The following is a 17866-nucleotide window of genomic DNA, read 5'->3' as shown; positions in this document are numbered from 1 at the left end:
GCACCATCATCACCACCACCACCACTACTACTGGACTATCTATCTAGTAGCCAGTGACCAGTGAGTGGCCAGTGGCCTGTGCTGTGTGACTGACTGTCCGTCCGCCATCCAAAAGCAATAATCCCATTCCAAATCCGTCCGTCCACCACCATCCATCCCCCGTAGGCGGGTAATTAGGCGGTTGTCGAGGTGCCTTATTATAGATAATTTTCTCCATCCTGGGTGGGCGTGGCCTATCAGGGGTTTGTGTTGCTGGGTGAACCCCCCCCCCCCCTCCTCCCCCCCCCTTTGGCTTTGGCTTTGGGTCAGGCTTTGGGTCTGGATCTGGCTAATATGACTGATTCACTGGCCCATGCATGCATGCATCTGTCCGCTCGCACGGCGGCTAAACCCCCACCTATCTACCAAGTACTATCTATGTACAAGTACAACCCACTGTGACCCCATGTCCCATGCATACTTGCATTTGCATATGTGTGCCGTGCTGTTCGCTGTCCGTTGTTCGTCCCCATGTCGTCTGGGTGTCTAGTCTGTTTACTATCCTGTCTGATCTAGTTGTTTAGCGTTGACGTTGGCGTTAGTGTCGGCGTCAGTTGTTTCTAATGTTGGAAACATTGACATGGATGAATACATGCATGTACTACTTACTGTCTACTGTTACCTACTACCTACCACCAACTAGATGCTTGGTTTCCATCCTGCAGGGGTTGTGCAGCGGCAGCGGCAGCGGGAAAGGATGAGAATAGAATCCTAAGAATCGTCAGGGCGTTTGTGGTGGGATTAAGCTTATGCCTTGTTGGATGTTGGAATGATATATAGTATCCGCTGTGGCTTTCGTCTGGTCTGGGCAAGCAAGCAGGCAGTTTCTGATTGTTTTTGTCTTGTGTTTTATACTCTTTAACGGCCTTTGGTCTACGGTTGATTGGCTTGTTTATATGATCCTTTCATCCATCCATCTTTCTATCCATCTTTCTATCCTCACCACCAAAACAATTGATGATATAATTGATATAATACTCCATCAGCCCTAACTGTCTACCTACCGCCACTACACCACACCAAAAGATCGAGCAAAATGACAAACACCCTCCCCAACCCCCTCGCGCGCTTCCGCAAACACTCCGTCCCCCACAAACCCCTCCACGAGCGCTGGGGCGACATCGACATCTCCGTCCCGACTGAGGGCTCCTGGAACCAGCTGGATAATCCTCATCGATCGGGCTCTCAGTTCCAGTCTCAGTCTCAGTCTCAGTACTCTCATCGGTCCTCGTCATCGTCAACTACCACCACATCAACAGCGAAACCCAAGTCCAAGGGTTCCACTTCCAACAGAGCAACATATCATCTCACCTCCGCGGCCATCTCTATGCCTGTCTCAAGTCGGTACCATGCTCAGAGAAGTAGAAAGGGGGGTCATAGGGATGGGGGTGGTGATGGGGATGAGGTGCCGCTGATTAGCTCTTCGACTACGACGTCTACGTCTACGTCTACGTCTACATCTACGCCTTCTTCGACCTCGACCTCGACCTCTCATGTGAAACTGCACCGTCTCTCTCTCCGTCCAAAGCACTCTACTTCCACCTTCCCCCCCTCATACGCACCATCATCCACATGCACATCCACATCCGAATACCCCAAAGAAAACGACCCCCTGCAAGCCCGCCAACTCAAAGCCTCCCGTCGCGTCTCCCAATTCGCCTACCGCCCCATCTCCCAGGATTATCCGACCGAGGTCCGCGCGAAGAGCGTGAGTCCGTTTCAGTATCGGTATATTCCTGCTGGATCTGGGTCTGGGTCTGGGTCTGGGTTGGACGGACATCTGGGCACGGGGGGTGTCAATGTCAATGTCAATGTCAATGTGGATGTGGATGGGGTGAAGGAGAGGGGCAGGGGCGGGGGCAGTGGCAAGGGAAGGAGGGATAGTGGGTGTTATTATTCCGAGAACAGTTCGAATGACAGGTCCGGGCAGAGGAGGAGTCGGTTGACGGAGCACATGCGCGTGGATGTTTACGATACGAGGTCTTCGAGCGCGGTTCGAGGGGTCGGGAGGTATTTCACTAGGGATATGGTTCCTGATAAGGAGGATATTTATGGATGATTTTTTTTTTTTTTGATTTTTTTTTTGTTGGATGGGGGTGGTGTTTGGTGTTAGGGGTTGGGGTTGGATTAGCGATGCATTTATGTTGTTGTTGTTGTTGATGTTGATGTTGATGATGATGATGATGATGATTCTTGGGATGGATCGATTCATTGCATAGCGGCATTGCAGGCGTCGCGTGGCATAGCGTGGCATTATTGGGATTTGGATTTGGATTGTATTTAGATTGGATGGGCATTTTCTGATTAATCATGGAGTTTTACTAATTCACTACTTTGTCCTATTATTCTTCAAAGATGATTCTTCACCTCCAGACAGGTTCCGATAAATGCCCTAGATGAGGGCAAAAGTAACTATGTTGTCAATCTGAATAAGCAACAAACCTGACGTCAACCTGACGAGCCCACACCCAGGAACACCGTCTCTCTCTCTCCCTCACAGCAGCACAGGGAAAGAGATTATTCCCAGTTACACGGCATCTCTGTCTGTCTCTTGGCAGGGCCCACAGCCGGTGATCCAGGCATGACGTTATCCCGACTTGCAGTTCCAGCCAGTCCATGACGCCATGTCTTCCTTGTCTTGGTCGAACTTCGGGGGGGGCGAGTGTGGTTGTATTTTATATATATATATATACTGGCGATTAAATTATTTGATACTAGACTTGTACTTGGTTCTTTGAGTTTCTCGTTCCATTGTATATTGTATATTGTATACTGTATATTAGTTATTGTGTACGATGGCTGCAAAGGTGTTTCAGTTGAAGTGTGGGTATAAGGTTAGTGCTCTGGACAACCCTGATGATCTGGACTAGATGATGAGGCTAATGTTGCGGTACTATGTAGAATGACCCCTGGGGGAAGAAAGGGAAGGATTCCCTGGCCGGGGTGCTTTGTTCCCAGACGCCTGGCGCGTTGGAACTTGATGAGTCGAAGACGTATTCGGAGGTGAGTTTGTCTATCCATCTGGCTGGTCATCAGGTGTGATCATGATGAGGATGGCTAAGGTGTTTGATCAGATGTGGATGGGCACGTATCCCACCGTGCCATCTCGCGTGCTCGCCACCGACGAACTGCTGTCCGAGTATCTGAACAAACACCCCGAGGTTGTCGGGCAATCCGCGCTGAAGAAATGGGGGCCTGAAGTTCCCTTCCTCCCCAAGGTGAGATCATCTTCATCTTCCCCTTCATCCACATCCAAATCTGACTGCTCCAGATCCTCTCCTTCGACCAAGCCCTCCCCCTGCAGGTGCACCCCGACAAAGCGCTCTCCGAAAAGCTTCACCAAACCGACCCCCACAAATTCGGCGACCCCAACCACAAGCCCGAAATCGCCATCGCGCTGTCCAACTTCGAGCTGTTCGCAGGCTTCAAGCCGCTCGCCGACATCGAACAGCTCATGAAGCTCGCCCCCCTGCAGCACTTCGTGCCCCCGCACGCCGTCAGCGCCTTCGACGACGAGGTCCTGCGCGAACTCTGCCGCATCCTGCTCACGCTGCCCCCCTCCATCGTCTCCACCACCCTCACCGAGCTGCTCACCATGCCCGAAGCCCAGTTCGGGCCGACCCAACGCTACATCCCCGGCCTCCTCGACCGGCTGCGCAAGCAGTACCCCGACACCGACAACGGGAGCCTCGTGGCCGCGCTGCTGATGAACTACGTGACGGTGGGGCCCGGCGAGGCCGTCTGCGTCCCCGCCGACAGCATCCACGCCTACCTGTCCGGCGATATCATGGAGTGCATGGCCCGCTCCGACAACGTCATCAACACCGGGTTCTGTCCCAAGGCCGAGCGCGACAGCGTCGACCTGTTCACCCGCGCCTTGTCCTTCCAGCCGCATTCCGTCGACGAGACCGTGCTGCCCCGCAGGAAGTCCGATAAGGGCACCCAGTGGAAGACCGAGGTGTATGCGCCGCCGTTCAGCGAGTTCAATGTGCTGGCTACGAGTCTGGGCGCCGGCGAGGAGGAGACTCATGTCCCGCTGGACGGGCCGAGTTTGGTGGTCGTCACGAAGGGCAGCGGGACGATGAGAGCCGGGGCAGCGGTGGCAGCAGCAGCAGCTGCTGCAGCTGGTGAGACCGAGACCGAGACCGAGACGATGGAGTTGCGGGAGGGTTGGATCTTTTTTGTCGGGGCGGGCGAGAAGTTGCACTTTGGCACCGACAAGGGCCTCGCCCTTTATCGGCCGTACGCGGAATAGACCAGACCAGACCAGATCCCACCTTTTTTAACTACTACCATGAAATGATCACATTTGGATTCATCTCTCTCTTTCTCTCTCTATCTATCCAGCTATAAATAGCTCTCCCCCCCCTCGCCTAGATTTCCCTGCACGAACTAAGCGCCCTCCCCAAGCGCTCAGGACTCCACGATGATCGTCCCTCTCACCCAATGGATCCCGCCCTGGCGTGCCATCACCGCGATCGCTGCTATTTTTGGTGCCTTCCTCTGCTGCTGTATGGCCTGCTGGGTGTGATGTGAGTGTGGTGTAGCTTTGTTCCTGCGAGCCCTTCCTTCCTTCCAGCCTTCTGTCCGGCCCACGGTGAGGTGTGAGTGGCACAGCTGCGATTAAAATAGCTGGGGGGAAAAGGGAAGCGGGGAAGGGTCGGACTGTGTTATTTTAAGTGGGTTTGCTGCTGCTGTTGATGATCTTTCGTGAGGTTGTTTCATCTGGTTATCTGTCTGTCTGTCTGTCTGTCTGTCTGTCGGTTTCTGTTTCTGTTTTGGTTCCTGTTGCGGTTGTTGTTCCTGCATTGACGCGGTGGAATCAAATCAAATCAAATCAAATCAAATCAATCGAGCCATCCATCCATCTTGCTCCCAGCAGCAGGTTCCTGTCACTGTCACTCACTGCCACGATGATCATCCCTCGTGATGATGGATCATCCGTCGAGTCGCCCTCCTCCAGTCGGGATCAGATCATCATCGGCGTGGTGATGGGGAGTGTGGTTGTTCTTTTGAGTGAGCCTTTCTTCTCTCTCATGCTGTTGTTATGATTGTCTTCCATCCATCCATATACTCTCACCCACCCACTTACTTACCCACTTCCCCATTCACTTATCCACTCTCCCCCCCTCCCCACCTAACTTCCAATCCAACCCCATCAAATTAACACCCCAGTCCTCCTCATCCTCCTCCTCATCCACGCCAAAAAGAAAAGCGTCGCCCGTCGTCGCCGTCGCCTTGAGGAACGTCTCCTGCAGCAACAGCAGCAACAGCAACAGCAACAGCACCACCTCTCCCTCACCATGAGCATGGGCATGGGGTACTACCCCGGCCCCAGTCCCGGCTTCCCCAGCCCCGGCTTCGGCTTGGGCTTCGTTCCCCATGGCTCAGAGGGACAGGGACAGGGTCTGGGTCTGGGTCTGGGTCTGAAGCCACTTCCTACCCCGGAGTATTATCCTCAGGGTGAGGGGCAGGGTTATCAACTTCAATCTCATTCTCGTCATCAGCCTCAGCCCGTGGAATCCGTTCAACCCGCAGAACCTCTCTCCGCCCAATCGACCTCCTCCGCCGAGCAACGAGCCCTCAACGACCCCCCGCCGGCGTACCATCCCACGCCTGCCCCCGCCCCGCCCCTCCCGCCGTACAACCCCTCCCGGTATCTCGGCGTGGATCAGATGGTCGGCATTGCGGTGCCGTATCCCGGGGTGAGGGCGAGTTTGTATCGCTTTGAGGAGGGGGGGAGTGGATATGGGCATGCGATCAGTGCGGGGCAGGGTCAGAGTCTGGGTCTGGGCCAGCACGAGGGAGTGAGGAGGGTGCCTGAGAGGGATGAGAGTGCGTTTAGCTTTGCGTTTAGTTTTCGAGGCGGTGGGGAGGAGAGGTTGGATGTTGGGGGTGGATCAAGAGGGCCTTTGGCTGGGTCTGGGTCTGGGTCTGGGTCTGGGGATGATCATGAGCATGAGGGTGAAGGGGAGGGGGGTGGTAGATTGGAGGGGCAGACGGTGCAGAGGCCCAGACCGGTGTTGTCGAGGTTGGTCACCAGTTTTGGGGGGTAGAGGGCAGGGTAGGTATCTCGATGGAAGGGTGTTTTCTTTTTCTTTTTCTTCTCGTTTTGGTGTTGATGTTGGTGTTGGTGTTGCTGGAGTTTGGATTCTGGGCTATAATGATCATGATATCGACGATGACGATCACGATGAACGACACTCATGACGACGACGACGACGATGATGATGATGAGAAGACAGACAGGAGGATGGGATGGGATGGGATGGATCAATTCCCAGGTAAGTCAGAGTCGGTCTATGCTTCACTTTTGTTGTATTATTTCCTTTATTATCATTATTATTGTACCTTCCTCCCCCTCTGGGTCTATATCCTGGCGGGATTTGGACCGGATAAGGTCATTTCACTCCATCTGGCCAACACCCACCCGCATGCACTGTGATCACATCACCCTCCGCGTCTAAATTACTGGGATGGGGCTGGTGGGGAGTGGTGGAGGAGAAACAGACAGAGAGACAGAAATGATGGACTGATGGGCTGACTGTTTAGGGCCGAAAGGGGACTGACAGACTGACAGGGTAACCCCGAACTGCCACAGGGCGATCCACTCCAACCCCGGCCGTTTTCTCTCTCTCTCCTCCTCTTCCTCTCTCTTTCTCTCACTCTCTCGCTCTCGCTCTCTCTCTCACTCGCCCACCACTCTCATTTAATCTATCACCACGACTCCACCTGCAGCTAGACAATCACTCGGACCCGATGCTGCACTGTGACAAGTGACCAGACCAGACTCGGCCGACGACACTCCGGTTTCACTCGCGCCGTCTCCATCGCGGCGTGTAGATAAGCTCTACGGATGGTTCGGGCCCAACCGCGACGATCAACCGGTGCTTGATGCTTCTTGATGCTGCTGGATGCTGCTGGATGTTGCTGCTGTTCCCCTCTTTTGCTCGCAGACCCTGGCAGCTTTGGAAGCTCCGTCGCCAATCAATCCCACGCGCTGCCATAGCGCCTGCCTTAGCGACTTGGGCTCTCGCTTTCCCCTCTCGCTGCTCCCGACACTAAGCAAACAGGCTACCACCTCGCAAGGATATCGTCCCCATCCTCCAGCCGCCGATACTACCATCCGCTCTCCCAGACCGGGATCCGGTCGGGATCTGTCCTGTTCGTCCTCTCAGCGCTCCTGCCCACGCCACGCCAAGAGGGCCGTCAGCTGCAGCCATGATTGGATGCAGCCGGCGCACGCAAGTTGACTGCGCCGCGCAGCAAATTTCCCGACTGACCTCCCCTCTTTCGCCTTGTCTCCCATCACCAGGTCCGTCGTCCGGTTCGCTCCCCTGTCCGGAGGCTCCCCCCCCCATGTCTCTCCATGCTCCCCCAGGCCAGTGATCGTGCGCGATTGCTATCCTGCTTACAAAACTAAGGGCGATCCCCCTCCGGCTGCCTGAGACCTCTCCTCTCAATGGCTCGGCTCGCTCAATGGCCGCGTATCCCCGAGGCGCTCCCCACCCAGGAAATCCCCCCCTCCCTCTCCCCCCCCGTGAGGGAGGGTGAACCATTCTGTCGGGTCGACGATGTGTCGCCCACGGTCTACCCGTACGACCGTCTCTGGATCGAGTCGCGCGCCCATGCCCCTCGCAGCCTCGCCCTGCGCTGAAGGACTTCCCTGAAGGAACCCATCGCCGGTCCCTGAGGGTCTCTCTCCATCACGTCGGGCGACATGCAGCCGCCTTTCGGCCGGTGCGGTACAACTTGTCTTCTCGTCTTGGGTGATCCTACCCCCCCGATTACGCTTCTGGGCCAGTCCTTCCTGTTCTAGACACCCGACCCAGGTACGCGGGGCGTGGGTGCTGGCGCTGAAAAGGGTGGGCGAGACGTCGGCGGCGGGCCAACCGTTTTAAGGTACCGTTGCGGACTCGATCCTTCTCAACTCTGTTTCCCTCCGCACTCTTGGTAGGGACCTGTGCGGGCGATGCTGACGCCGGCCCGGATGCTCCAGCCTCCAGTACATGAAGGGTCCTCTTGCGATCATGACGGCCATCATCCAGAAATTACGGCGCAAGAGGAAGCTGTCCTCCGAACTGCACTCGCGCTGGGGCGACGTCGCCATCAGCTATCCCACCGGCGGGTCGTGGAGTCAATGGGAGCAGTCGTCGCGTGCTGGACCCTCTGCTATAGCTGACCACGGCCAGCGCCGTGGCTCTCTCGAACCCAACCGCTCCGCCACTTCCACTCGCATGGGGAGTCACAGCAGTCTCGACGCGCGGGCGCCCTCAGTCGATTCCGCCATGACCATCCCCACGGGGCACTACGACGCGCGCGTTGGCAATCGCTCGCGGCGGATGCCACAGTCGTGCAGCCCGCCCACCGAACCGCTGCCCATCGAATCACCCCGGGCGTGGTCGCCCTCCGGCTCCGACGACGACTCGGGAGACGAGGAGGACGAAACGGAGGTGCCTGCGCCTCTCAATCTCTCGCGTGGGCGGCATCACGCCCATCCCGACGAGGCGGACATCTACTCGCGCGCCTCCAAATCGCCGCCCTTGTCCGTCACGTCCCGCATGCGCCGCTTCAGCGTGCAGAGCCACATGGGCGAGTCGTCGACGAGCGGACCGGGGACGACCAGCTCGCGGCACACCAGCTACACCTCGTCGACGCCGTCGAATCCGTCAGACGACAGTCGACACCACAACTATCGCCCGGCAACACAGCCGGAACGCAAGCCCGTCCGACGCCCCAAGCCGGAGCCGCTGACGCTACGGCGACAGCCCGAGCTGGTGCCGTCATATGACGAGCTGTATGGGTAGTCCCCTGACCACTTACAACTACATGGGAGGCCGTCTGTTTGGATTGATCAGTTTTGCGGCTGCTTTCGTTCTACGGCGAGAGGTCACTGGGTGACTGGGCCGAGTTGAGCCGACATGGTTTTTTGTCTTGGGAGGATGGGATGTGAAGGAGCCAACCAGCGCGGGCAAAAGATTTAACCTGCATGCATTGTGGCGTCTCAATTGCTTTCGGGAGGCGTTTCTTGTCTGTCTTTTTTTTTTTTTTTTGTTTTTGTTTTTCAATTTTGAATGATGATTGTCTTATTTGGGGGAAGATGTTTGGGGATGTTTCGGTACTTTGGGATGTGAGTGACACTGCGTATCGCCGAGTGACAATGCCTCAATGCATCAATGCACCAATTCGCCCAGTAGTCCTGACTCGAAGCGCCCATCAGAGAGATAGTATCTGCCAGTGAGATGAAGCGGGGCTGCAGGAAGGGCTGGACTGGACGATCGGCGATGTGACAAGTGGAGGCGGGCCAATGCGGGCTCGCGAGCAAGCGCCGACTCTCCGCTTCTCCGCTTCTCCTCTTCTCCTCTTCTCCTCTTCCTGTCAGTTCTTCCCAACTTCCATCCAACCACTCGTCCCCTCGATACGCTGCCTGCACACCACTCCTGCAGTCCTCGTCACTGTCACAATCACATCTCGCCCACTCCCTCCCCTCTGCGTGCTCTGACAGGCCTCCTTAGCGCCCAGCCCTCTGCCTCCCCTCGCCTGCCATGCTGCCTCCTCGTCCATGGCCGGCTGAGCCCGCCACACCTGGTGAGCGGTGATCCGGCACGGAAAGCTGCTCGTCCCCGCGGACGCCTGCTTTATCAATGCGCCATGGCACCGATCCTGCCGTCCAACCGACGATCAGGTCTGGTACCACCGGTTCCCCTCTCCATTTCTACCCTCGCTCTCCCCGTGCGACCAGCTCTTCTTCCGATCGCCTCCCTCCCTCTCTGTACCGTACCTGTCGTCCTTTGCGGTGAGCCCGACGCCGGCTCTGTCGACCTCCCGGCCTCCAGCGACCTCCGTGCGGCGTCAGATCTCCGACCTGTCGTGCAGAGCGAGAGCTAGAGCTAGAGCCAGAGTCTCCGTCTCCGTCTACGCCAAGCGACCAGACCAAAACCTACAAGATGTTCGGCTCCAGCCCGAGATCTACAATCTGGGCCGCCGTGGCCGCCACGGCGCCTCTGCTGCTCCTCAGCCACCTCGCTCCCAGCGCGACGGCGCTGTACGTGACCGAGGGCTCGCCGTGCTGGGACGTGTGTAATAATCCGACCAACACGACCTCGTCCGAGATCGTCTGTCTCGACGACGAGTACAACAGCACCACCACCGGCCAGGACTTCCAGAAGTGCGTCTCGTGCGCCCTCGAGAGCAACTACACCGCGTCGGACTCGTGGCTGACCGACGTCGACTGGGGGTTGTGTATGTTCCTTCTTCCCTCCCTCCTGCGTAACCCACCCCGCTAACGCTCCCTTGTCAGACAACCTCCGCTTTGCCTTCAGCTCATGCGTGTACGGCTACCCGGAGAGCGTGGTCAGCATGTCCACGCCGTGTCTGGTCTCGTGTCTGGGATTAGACACCTCCATCGAGTTCAACCTGCTCGATCCCAACGATATCAACATCAACGCCTGGTGCGCGACGTCCTCGTTCGCCAATAACCAGATCGACACCTGCAGCGTCTGCTACAATCTGACCGGTACCCAGGTGTACATGGCCAACTGTGCGTTCTTCCTTGTTATAAATCATCTGAATCCGACTTGGCTGACTTGAGGAAATGCAGTCATCCAAGCCCTCCGCTACGACTGCAATTACCCCGTCCCCACGGGGACCGCCTTCCCCATCAGCCCGTCTCTCATCTTCTCCGAATCCGCCCTCCCCTCCTACTCCTCTAACCTCCTCTCCACGTCCAAAAAGGGCTTCGACTACAAACTCGCCACGCTCGTCGGCCTCCCCGTCATGGGCTTCGTCATCCTCGTCATCCTCTCCACCATGTGCTGCATGTGCGGCTTCAGCTGGTATCGCCGCATGTCCCGCGAAGACGAGGAACTGCGCGAGTGGAAGACCATGGCCGCGGAGCGCACCTGGGAGGATTATCCCCCGCAGGAGATGTATCCGGCCAGCATGTATCAGCAGGCGCAGACGCAGCAGCAGCAGCAGCAGCAGCAGCAGCAGGCGCAGATGCAAATGCAGGGGCAGCAGTATGGGCCTGGGTTTCAGGTCGTAGAGCCGGATGGTCGCACCCATGAAGCGGGGTTTTCGAAGACGATGGTCACTGAGACGGTGACCTCGTCGACGGGGATCTCGCCCGTTGAGAAGGGGAAGGGCGCGGAGACTGGGACTGGGACTGAGCAGGGGTATTTTCCGGGGGATGTGAAGGTGTAGGTGTTTCTGTTGCTGCTTCTGTTGCTGTTGGAGTTGGTGTGTGGTAGATGGGGGTGATGTTGATGGTGATGTTGATGGTGATGCTGTCAATGACCTGTTCTGTTTCATCCTGTTTCCTTGGTTTTCTTTTGCTCGTGGTTTTTGATGATCCAGTGATTAATGAGGAATATACCCCGCCCTGCCCACCACGCATGCACATAGCATACTCATACTCATAGTACTCATAGCATAGTATTTATATGAATCCGTCCTGTTGCACACTTGGCATCTTGTTCGTTGCTTCTTGCTGATTAGTCTGTCTCTGTAGTTTTGTTGATGAAGAGGAGTGGATTGGATAGTCCAGTGCAGCCCAGGCCAGGCCAGGCCAGGCCAGTCCTATCTGGTCATCATCATCAGCAGCAGCAGCAGCATACCTTCTATCCATCCATCCATCCATCATCCATCCATTCATCATCCATCCATCCATCCATTCATCATCCATCATTCGAGTAGAAGTAGAAGTGCGAGTGTCAGTAAAGTACACGATAATATAACCATAAGATAATATGATAGTATAATAGAAAAAAAAAAAAAAGCCCCTCGGTCTAATTGCAAACTGTGTAAACAGATGCAGACACACACACACACACACACAGACACAGACACACAGAGAGGGGGGTGGGGGGAGAAGGAGGGATGGAGAGAGAAAAAAAGGAAGCGACAGATGCGAACCAAAACGAAGAGACCGAGGGAGAGGGAGAGGAAAAAAGAAAAGAAAAAAAAGACCCGAATTGATGGCTTTATACCGGCTACACCCCCACCCCCACCCCCTACTAGTTATATATGATAGTAGAACAAGAGGGAAAGAGGTCCACAGGAGACGAATACGAATAGTAGCCGCGAGACTGAGCTGTCTGCAGGATCAGGATCAGGATCAGGATCAGGGTGAGGATCAGGGTCCAGCAGCTTCTTCAGCTCCCAGCTACCAACTCCCAACTCCAACCAATAAATACCCCGCTGTACAAGACCATGTGTATGTGCCCGTGTTATCGTCCACCTCCACCAACAAGACCCCACCAATCCCCTCCCCAATTTACCATAAATGAGAGAGATAGATGGATGGATGGATGGAGGGATATCCCGGCGCGTGCCCGCTAAAAATAACCACGGAAACGGGGATGAGCAGCCCGGTTGGAGGGCTTGTGGGAGACGGGATTGGATTGGGGGAGGAGGGGGGAGGGGGGGGGGGCACATGTGCCAAGGGGTTAGGGTCGGTCTTGGCGGGGGTGTATACTATCTATGTATGTATGTATCTGGTTGTTGGGCTCCGTTTTGGGGAGAGGGAAAGGGGGAATGGATGCTGGGGGGTGTTTATCTATCTGTCTATATATTTACTTGAGATGGTAGAGGAGGGGGTATGTGGGTGGGTAGGTGGAGGATTGGGGTTGGGGTTGGGGTTGTGGTTGTGGCTGTGATGGGTGGGGGCGGTTATAGTAGATGACTATCTGGTAGTATCTATAGGGTAGGCGCTGGCATTGTTTAAATGTATGGAACACTGTGGGATTGGTTTGGGGTGGTGGGATGGGTTCTTTGAAGTGAGTGTTACTACTATCACTATAGCTTTGTGTCCCTGTGTTGAGCTGGGTCTGTGTTAGTAGGGCATCGAGGTGGGGTGGGACATTCCATCATGGGGAACTTGAAGCTGTAACTATCTACCTACTAGGTACTAGTAGACATCCTGTTAGACCATCACAGGTCTATATGACTAGTATGCATCTTATCCTATTTATAGCATCCACAACCAGTCTACAATCCTCTCGACACCCATATATTATCCCCCCCTCTATTCGAAATCCAAACCTCAATCTCAACCCAAAGACCCAATCTCATATCAACTCAATTCTGAATATGATCATGAAAAAACCCCACATACTCAAACAAACTCCTCTTATACCGTCTCCTATAACTCCCATCAGTGCGATTCACGCTCTGCATACCATACTGGTTCGCGTAGCTCCCAAACTCATTGTTATCGAGGTAGCTCCACGCCAGCGCACCAATGACATTGACCCCGTCCTCGTGGATGGCCTTCAGCACCTCCTGCAGGAAGTCCTGGTAGTAGAGCGTGCGCTCGAGATCCAGGCGCTGGGCGTCGCCGGCGCCCAGTGAGTCGGCGAAGGGATTGAACCCGAACTCGCAGATCAGGATCGCGCGCGGCCGGAACGTGTTCCATACGTAGCCGAGCTGTTGGCGGACGTACTGCGGGGCGATGGACGAGTAGACGTTGGACATGTCGCCCATGAGCCACCCGTCTGCTTGGATCATGGAGGTGGATGCGCAGTAGGGCCACGTCGGGTTGGATTGGTTGGCGGCGCAGGCAGAGATGCCCACCGGAGGTGGGGACGCGAATTGGGCCACGTATGGGTCGAAGGCCCAGAAGTCGATCGTGCCGTGGACGTCGAAAATTTGGGTCTCGGTCAGTGCGGTGAGGTTGAGGTTGGGGGTGTCCAGGGCGGAGGTGGGGTATTGTTGACCCAGGAAGAGGGGGTTGCCCATGATGCCGAGGATGAAGTCCTGATAGCGCAGGGCGGCATCGACGTGGCTGGCGTTGGAGGGGTTGAGGGGGACGGCGAGGTTGTTGGCAAACTTCATTGTTATTTTGCCGGTGCCGTGCAGCTCGTCCTTGTACTAGCGGTAGACGGCGGCGTGTGCCGTCAGCACGTTGGTGAGGTCGTTCCACGACGTGAAGACTTCGCCTACGCCAATGTTGGCCTCGTTGAAGGTCACCCAGTATGGAACCCGGTCTGCGTATCGGGCCATTACTTGCTTCGCGAAGTAGAGGAAGTTCTCGGGGAGGGTGGATGTGTCGCTGGCCTGGTTAATTGGGAAGTCACCGTGGTTGAGGGTCACAATGGGGGTGATTCCGTACTCGAGGCAGGTGTTGATGACATCGTCGTAGTGTTGTAATCCTGGGGTGTTGATGGGCGAGCCGGCGGCGCCGAAGGGGACGATGCGCGGCCAGGAGATGCTGAAGGAGAGGTGTGGGACCCCGATGGCGGCCAGCCGGGCAATGTCTTCCTTGTACATGAAGTAGCCCATGTCAGCGATGTTTGCATCTGAGGCATTGTCGTTGCTTTGGATCGCTCCGATGGTGTCCAGAACAGACGGACCACGGCCGTCGAGCTGCAGGCCCCCTTCGATCTGCCATGCGCTGGCTGCGACGCCCCAGATGAAGTCTGGGGGGAGCTTCAGCGTGGCATTGTCGACGAGGTTGTATAGGTTCGGGGGGTAAACCAGTTCGCTGGAAGGAACTGCGCTTGGGGTGATCGTCGTTGTAAAAGGAGGGGCATCTGTGCAGGACAGATTGGCCCACAAGGCAGCATACGCACTCTGTCCGTACTGCCCGTCTGGAGTCGGGCTGGACTGCAGAGAGTATGTCGTGTAAGTCACATTGCTGGGGAGAAGAGTGGATGCTTGACGCAACGCCGGTGCGAATGGCGTCGCAAATGACAGAGGGGCACTGAGTCCTGTCGCATACCGAGTCGAGGTGACCTGGGTGTAGCTGAACGAGCTGTAGGAGTGGCTAACCTCAGCTGTGGTTGTTGCTTGAGATTCGTGAGTTACTGGTGATGCCCACGCAGAATGGCCACCGGCTAGACCCAGAACGATTAGACGACTGAGGAGTATCATCTTCGAGCCCCCTGTTTACCCGTGCAACAGCCCATCTATTGACCCCGGGCATGGGCTTTATATAGTCTCATTCATCCACCCCTTCGGCATAGTAATGCGGCATTGTTCTGGGTAATCCGCCAGCAAAAGCCATAACAAGAGCCGGATACTGCCAAGTAGATGCCCCTCAACCAGTAATCCTCGTATTTGCGGGGAAATTCTGCACATGGTGGTGCAGGGTCTCATGTGGAGGAACCGAGTGGAGAGACGATCCCCCACGATTTGACGTCAATCTGGGTCAATTGGCGCATTCAGCTGATGGGTGGGGCATTCCACCAACAGGGTGTATGCTGAGTACTGTAGATAGAGTAAGTTAAGAGGATTAGTTGTTCGGCAGAAGGTGAGGATGGTGATGCCGACTCGACTTTCTCAACATCCTGGAGTATATAGTCCAACAGACAAAGTCAAAAGGCGGTATTCTTCTCATCTGAGTGGAACTGTCCTCTGGATATAACACCACATCGGAGTAAAGCACACCCAGTCTGGCCGAAATCAGAGCCCTGGGGGTTGGAGTGTTGGAGTGTAGATAGATGTAGAGTAGAGTAACTAGAGGATCGAGGATCGGATCGTATGCTCGTGTCTGCCTTACCGGCTCGGCTCCACACGACACCTCAGGCACCCGTGTCTCTTTCTCCTCACATCTCCAACGCTCCAACCAAATCCAACCCAACACAGTACAACATCCTCCACCACAATCACAATCCCCACGCCCCCCACGCAGCAAAATGACCTCCCTCAGCCAAGACCAGATCAAAACCCTCGAACAGTCCCGCCAACGCCTCATCCAACTCACCCACTCCCTGGCCTCCCTCATCACCAGTCTCAACCAAAGCGACCCTCTTCCCTCATGGTACCTCCCCAGCACCCAATCCTGGTGACCCAATTCCCCTGTCCCAATCACCACTAACCCACAGATCTACCCAGGACCTCCCTCCAGTCCCAAGCAACCATCATCTCCAACAACCTCCTCACCATCTCCGACCACCTCTCTGATAACCGCGACCTGCTCTCCAACATCGTCGCCTACCCGGACGCCTCCTACCCGTCGCGCATCCCCGCCAACAACGTCGCGCTGGAGCAGGTACTGCGCACCAAGCTCGATCCCCGGGTGGAAGATTGGGTCGCGCGGGGGCGCCGCACAGGCACCGCAGACTCGGCACTGGGGGCCGGATTGGGGGACGATCTGCTCGCCGAGCTGTGGGATTGGGCGCCCGTGGAGGCCAACCAGGAGGCGAGACGGCGGAACTGGGGTGGAAACTTTACGTTGGAGGAGCGGGAGAAGGGGGTGCAGAATGTGGTGACGGGGCTGAGGAGGGTGTTGGAGGATGATGAGGATGAGGATGACGAGGACGATGATGACGACAGTGAGGAAGGGGAGGGGGAGGCGGATGAGATGGAGATTGTGGGGGTCAGGAGACGCTCGAATGCCGGGGCTGGGCTGGAGTTTGACATTACGGCCTCGACGGCGACAGGGACGGCCCATTCGGGCGCTGGGGCGGCGGCTACGGAGATCGTTGCGCCGGTGGTGCCTTTGGATGAGCTCTTGAGGTTCATGACTACGGGAGTGTTGCCAGGTCAAAGGTGATGAATGTGTGTGTGTGTGTGTGTGTGTGTGTGTGTTGATTTACCATGGAAAGAAGAGTTTGGACGGAACAATCTAGATTAAAAGTGCTATGGAAGAATGAGGCAGAAAACAAAGCACCTAGCCCCGTCGCCGGGTGGTGGGCGTCTTGCCTGATGGCTTGGGAGACGCGCTCGAGCTGGTGGCGGTCGCCGGTGCCTTCGCGGGGGTCGCGGCCGCAACGGGCTTCGCCTTCTTCTGAGACTTCTCTGACTTCTTCGACTTCTGCGACTTGGTCGGGCTGTTCCAGTAGTACAGCATCTGGGTGGCCAGGATCAAGTTGAGAGAGAAACCGGCGATGAATCCATACAGAATCAGCTTGTCGTCCACCTCCTGAAGGGTTGTGAAGATACGGGAGAGGGAGCCGGCGAGGTAGTTAAAGACCTAATCAAGGCTAAATTAGTATCCAAATGCATAACCTCTGTCATGTCTGCACATACCGCAAAAGCACTCAGCTGACCAGTGCCGCCCTCGCGCCAGATGGTGTAGATCTGCGGGGCCTTGCTCGCCACGCCCAAAGCTCCAGCTCCAGCCTGCAGCAGAGCCATGGTCTGTCCATCCACCAGAGTCTGGTCAAACAGCAGTGCGTACACACTGGCAGCCACGACGGCAATGAACGCCGCGGCCGCAGTGGACCGGTCCGCAAAAGTCAACACCAGCACACCGACCACCACATCTTGCACCGCAATCAACGCCGTTTCACCAAAGGTGCTGAAGGGGAACCGGTTGCGCACGCTGTACGAAAGCGTGATGAGAAGACTGGCCGTCTCGAGAGCGTACGACACAAACGACACACCGGCGGACGAGCGAGAGCTGATGAGCTTCAGGATCTGGGGCACCTTGACGATGGCACTGGCACCGACAATCGCAATGCCCAGGGCCTTGGAGATGGCCAGGGAGGTGCAGGCGGGGTCCTTGCTGACATCCAGGTCGACCACGAGGGCGTTGTGGCAGGACGGGCCGATCAGCGAGACGATCGCATCGTGAACCGGTTCAGGGACTGCCGAAACCACAGGACGGAGCAAGGGCTGGAGGGGATCGATAATAGTCTTCTGGATGGCATCCATGTTGGCAGGTGAGGAGAGCCGTGGGGGTCAAGCAAGAGGACCAGAAGGAAGGCTGGGAGGGAGCGCGAGCCAGAAAGACAGTGACGCTGGAAAGATGCGTGAATAATGAATGATTCCTGCCAACAAATGCTTCCCCGGGACTGCGCAAGTGGTTGCTGCCGCCCGCCGCGTCTTTTCTTCGCGTGCGGCTTCATCTCCGCCAACCCGCGAGCTGAGCTTCTCCAGCTGC

General features: G+C 56.3%; 8 protein-coding genes across 8 annotated transcripts; 6 read left to right on the top strand and 2 right to left on the bottom strand.

The window, feature by feature from the left end:
- Nucleotides 1–802: 802 nt before the first annotated feature.
- Nucleotides 803–2121, top strand: BO70DRAFT_423169 (uncharacterized protein). Its single transcript, XM_025547591.1, has one exon. The coding sequence runs from the start codon at nucleotides 1076–1078 to the stop codon at nucleotides 2096–2098; it is 1023 nt and encodes a 340-aa protein (XP_025400568.1). The 5' UTR covers nucleotides 803–1075; the 3' UTR covers nucleotides 2099–2121.
- A 713-nt stretch (nucleotides 2122–2834) lies between these two features.
- On the top strand, nucleotides 2835–4332 carry BO70DRAFT_333960 (mannose-6-phosphate isomerase; the record flags this gene model as incomplete). The annotated part of the gene is made up of 5 exons (XM_025540998.1): nucleotides 2835–2873; nucleotides 2941–3042; nucleotides 3114–3257; nucleotides 3311–4138; nucleotides 4178–4332. 5 exons carry the CDS (start codon nucleotides 2835–2837, stop codon nucleotides 4292–4294), a joined length of 1230 nt encoding a protein of 409 aa, XP_025400567.1. The 3' UTR covers nucleotides 4295–4332.
- Nucleotides 4333–4952: 620 nt separating this feature from the next.
- On the top strand, nucleotides 4953–7696 carry BO70DRAFT_395143 (uncharacterized protein; the record flags this gene model as incomplete). The annotated part of the gene is made up of 3 exons (XM_025546517.1): nucleotides 4953–5055; nucleotides 5215–5874; nucleotides 7464–7696. The coding sequence occupies 3 exons, from the start codon at nucleotides 4953–4955 to the stop codon at nucleotides 7694–7696; spliced, it is 996 nt and encodes a 331-aa protein (XP_025400566.1).
- A 373-nt stretch (nucleotides 7697–8069) lies between these two features.
- On the top strand, nucleotides 8070–8846 carry BO70DRAFT_351653 (uncharacterized protein; the record flags this gene model as incomplete). The annotated part of the gene is made up of 1 exon (XM_025541751.1): nucleotides 8070–8846. One exon carries the CDS (start codon nucleotides 8070–8072, stop codon nucleotides 8844–8846), a length of 777 nt encoding a protein of 258 aa, XP_025400565.1.
- A 701-nt stretch (nucleotides 8847–9547) lies between these two features.
- BO70DRAFT_360823 (uncharacterized protein) lies at nucleotides 9548–11505 on the top strand. The gene is made up of 3 exons (XM_025542883.1): nucleotides 9548–10281; nucleotides 10340–10579; nucleotides 10640–11505. The coding sequence occupies exons 1-3, from the start codon at nucleotides 9987–9989 to the stop codon at nucleotides 11239–11241; spliced, it is 1137 nt and encodes a 378-aa protein (XP_025400564.1). The 5' UTR covers nucleotides 9548–9986; the 3' UTR covers nucleotides 11242–11505.
- A 1611-nt stretch (nucleotides 11506–13116) lies between these two features.
- On the bottom strand, nucleotides 13117–14910 carry BO70DRAFT_423149 (beta-glucosidase; the record flags this gene model as incomplete). Its single annotated transcript, XM_025547590.1, has 3 exons — nucleotides 13117–13186; nucleotides 13223–13866; nucleotides 13921–14910. 3 exons carry the CDS (start codon nucleotides 14908–14910, stop codon nucleotides 13117–13119), a joined length of 1704 nt encoding a protein of 567 aa, XP_025400563.1.
- Nucleotides 14911–15519: 609 nt separating this feature from the next.
- med8 (RNA polymerase II mediator complex subunit MED8) lies at nucleotides 15520–16948 on the top strand. Its single transcript, XM_025540997.1, has 2 exons — nucleotides 15520–15799; nucleotides 15874–16948. The coding sequence occupies exons 1-2, from the start codon at nucleotides 15675–15677 to the stop codon at nucleotides 16532–16534; spliced, it is 786 nt and encodes a 261-aa protein (XP_025400562.1). The 5' UTR covers nucleotides 15520–15674; the 3' UTR covers nucleotides 16535–16948.
- Nucleotides 16601–17716, bottom strand: BO70DRAFT_360821 (putative monosaccharide-P-dolichol utilization protein). The gene is made up of 2 exons (XM_025542882.1): nucleotides 17011–17716; nucleotides 16601–16954 (listed from the first exon to the last, which is right to left on the bottom strand). The coding sequence occupies exons 1-2, from the start codon at nucleotides 17635–17637 to the stop codon at nucleotides 16652–16654; spliced, it is 930 nt and encodes a 309-aa protein (XP_025400561.1). The 5' UTR covers nucleotides 17638–17716; the 3' UTR covers nucleotides 16601–16651.
- Between the last annotated feature and the right edge of the window lie 150 nt (nucleotides 17717–17866).

The sequence above is a fragment of the Aspergillus heteromorphus genome (genome assembly GCF_003184545.1).
Source record: "Aspergillus heteromorphus CBS 117.55 chromosome Unknown BO70scaffold_8, whole genome shotgun sequence".
NCBI lineage: Eukaryota > Fungi > Ascomycota > Eurotiomycetes > Eurotiales > Aspergillaceae > Aspergillus > Aspergillus heteromorphus.
This window is presented reverse-complemented; position numbering and strand designations above follow the sequence as displayed.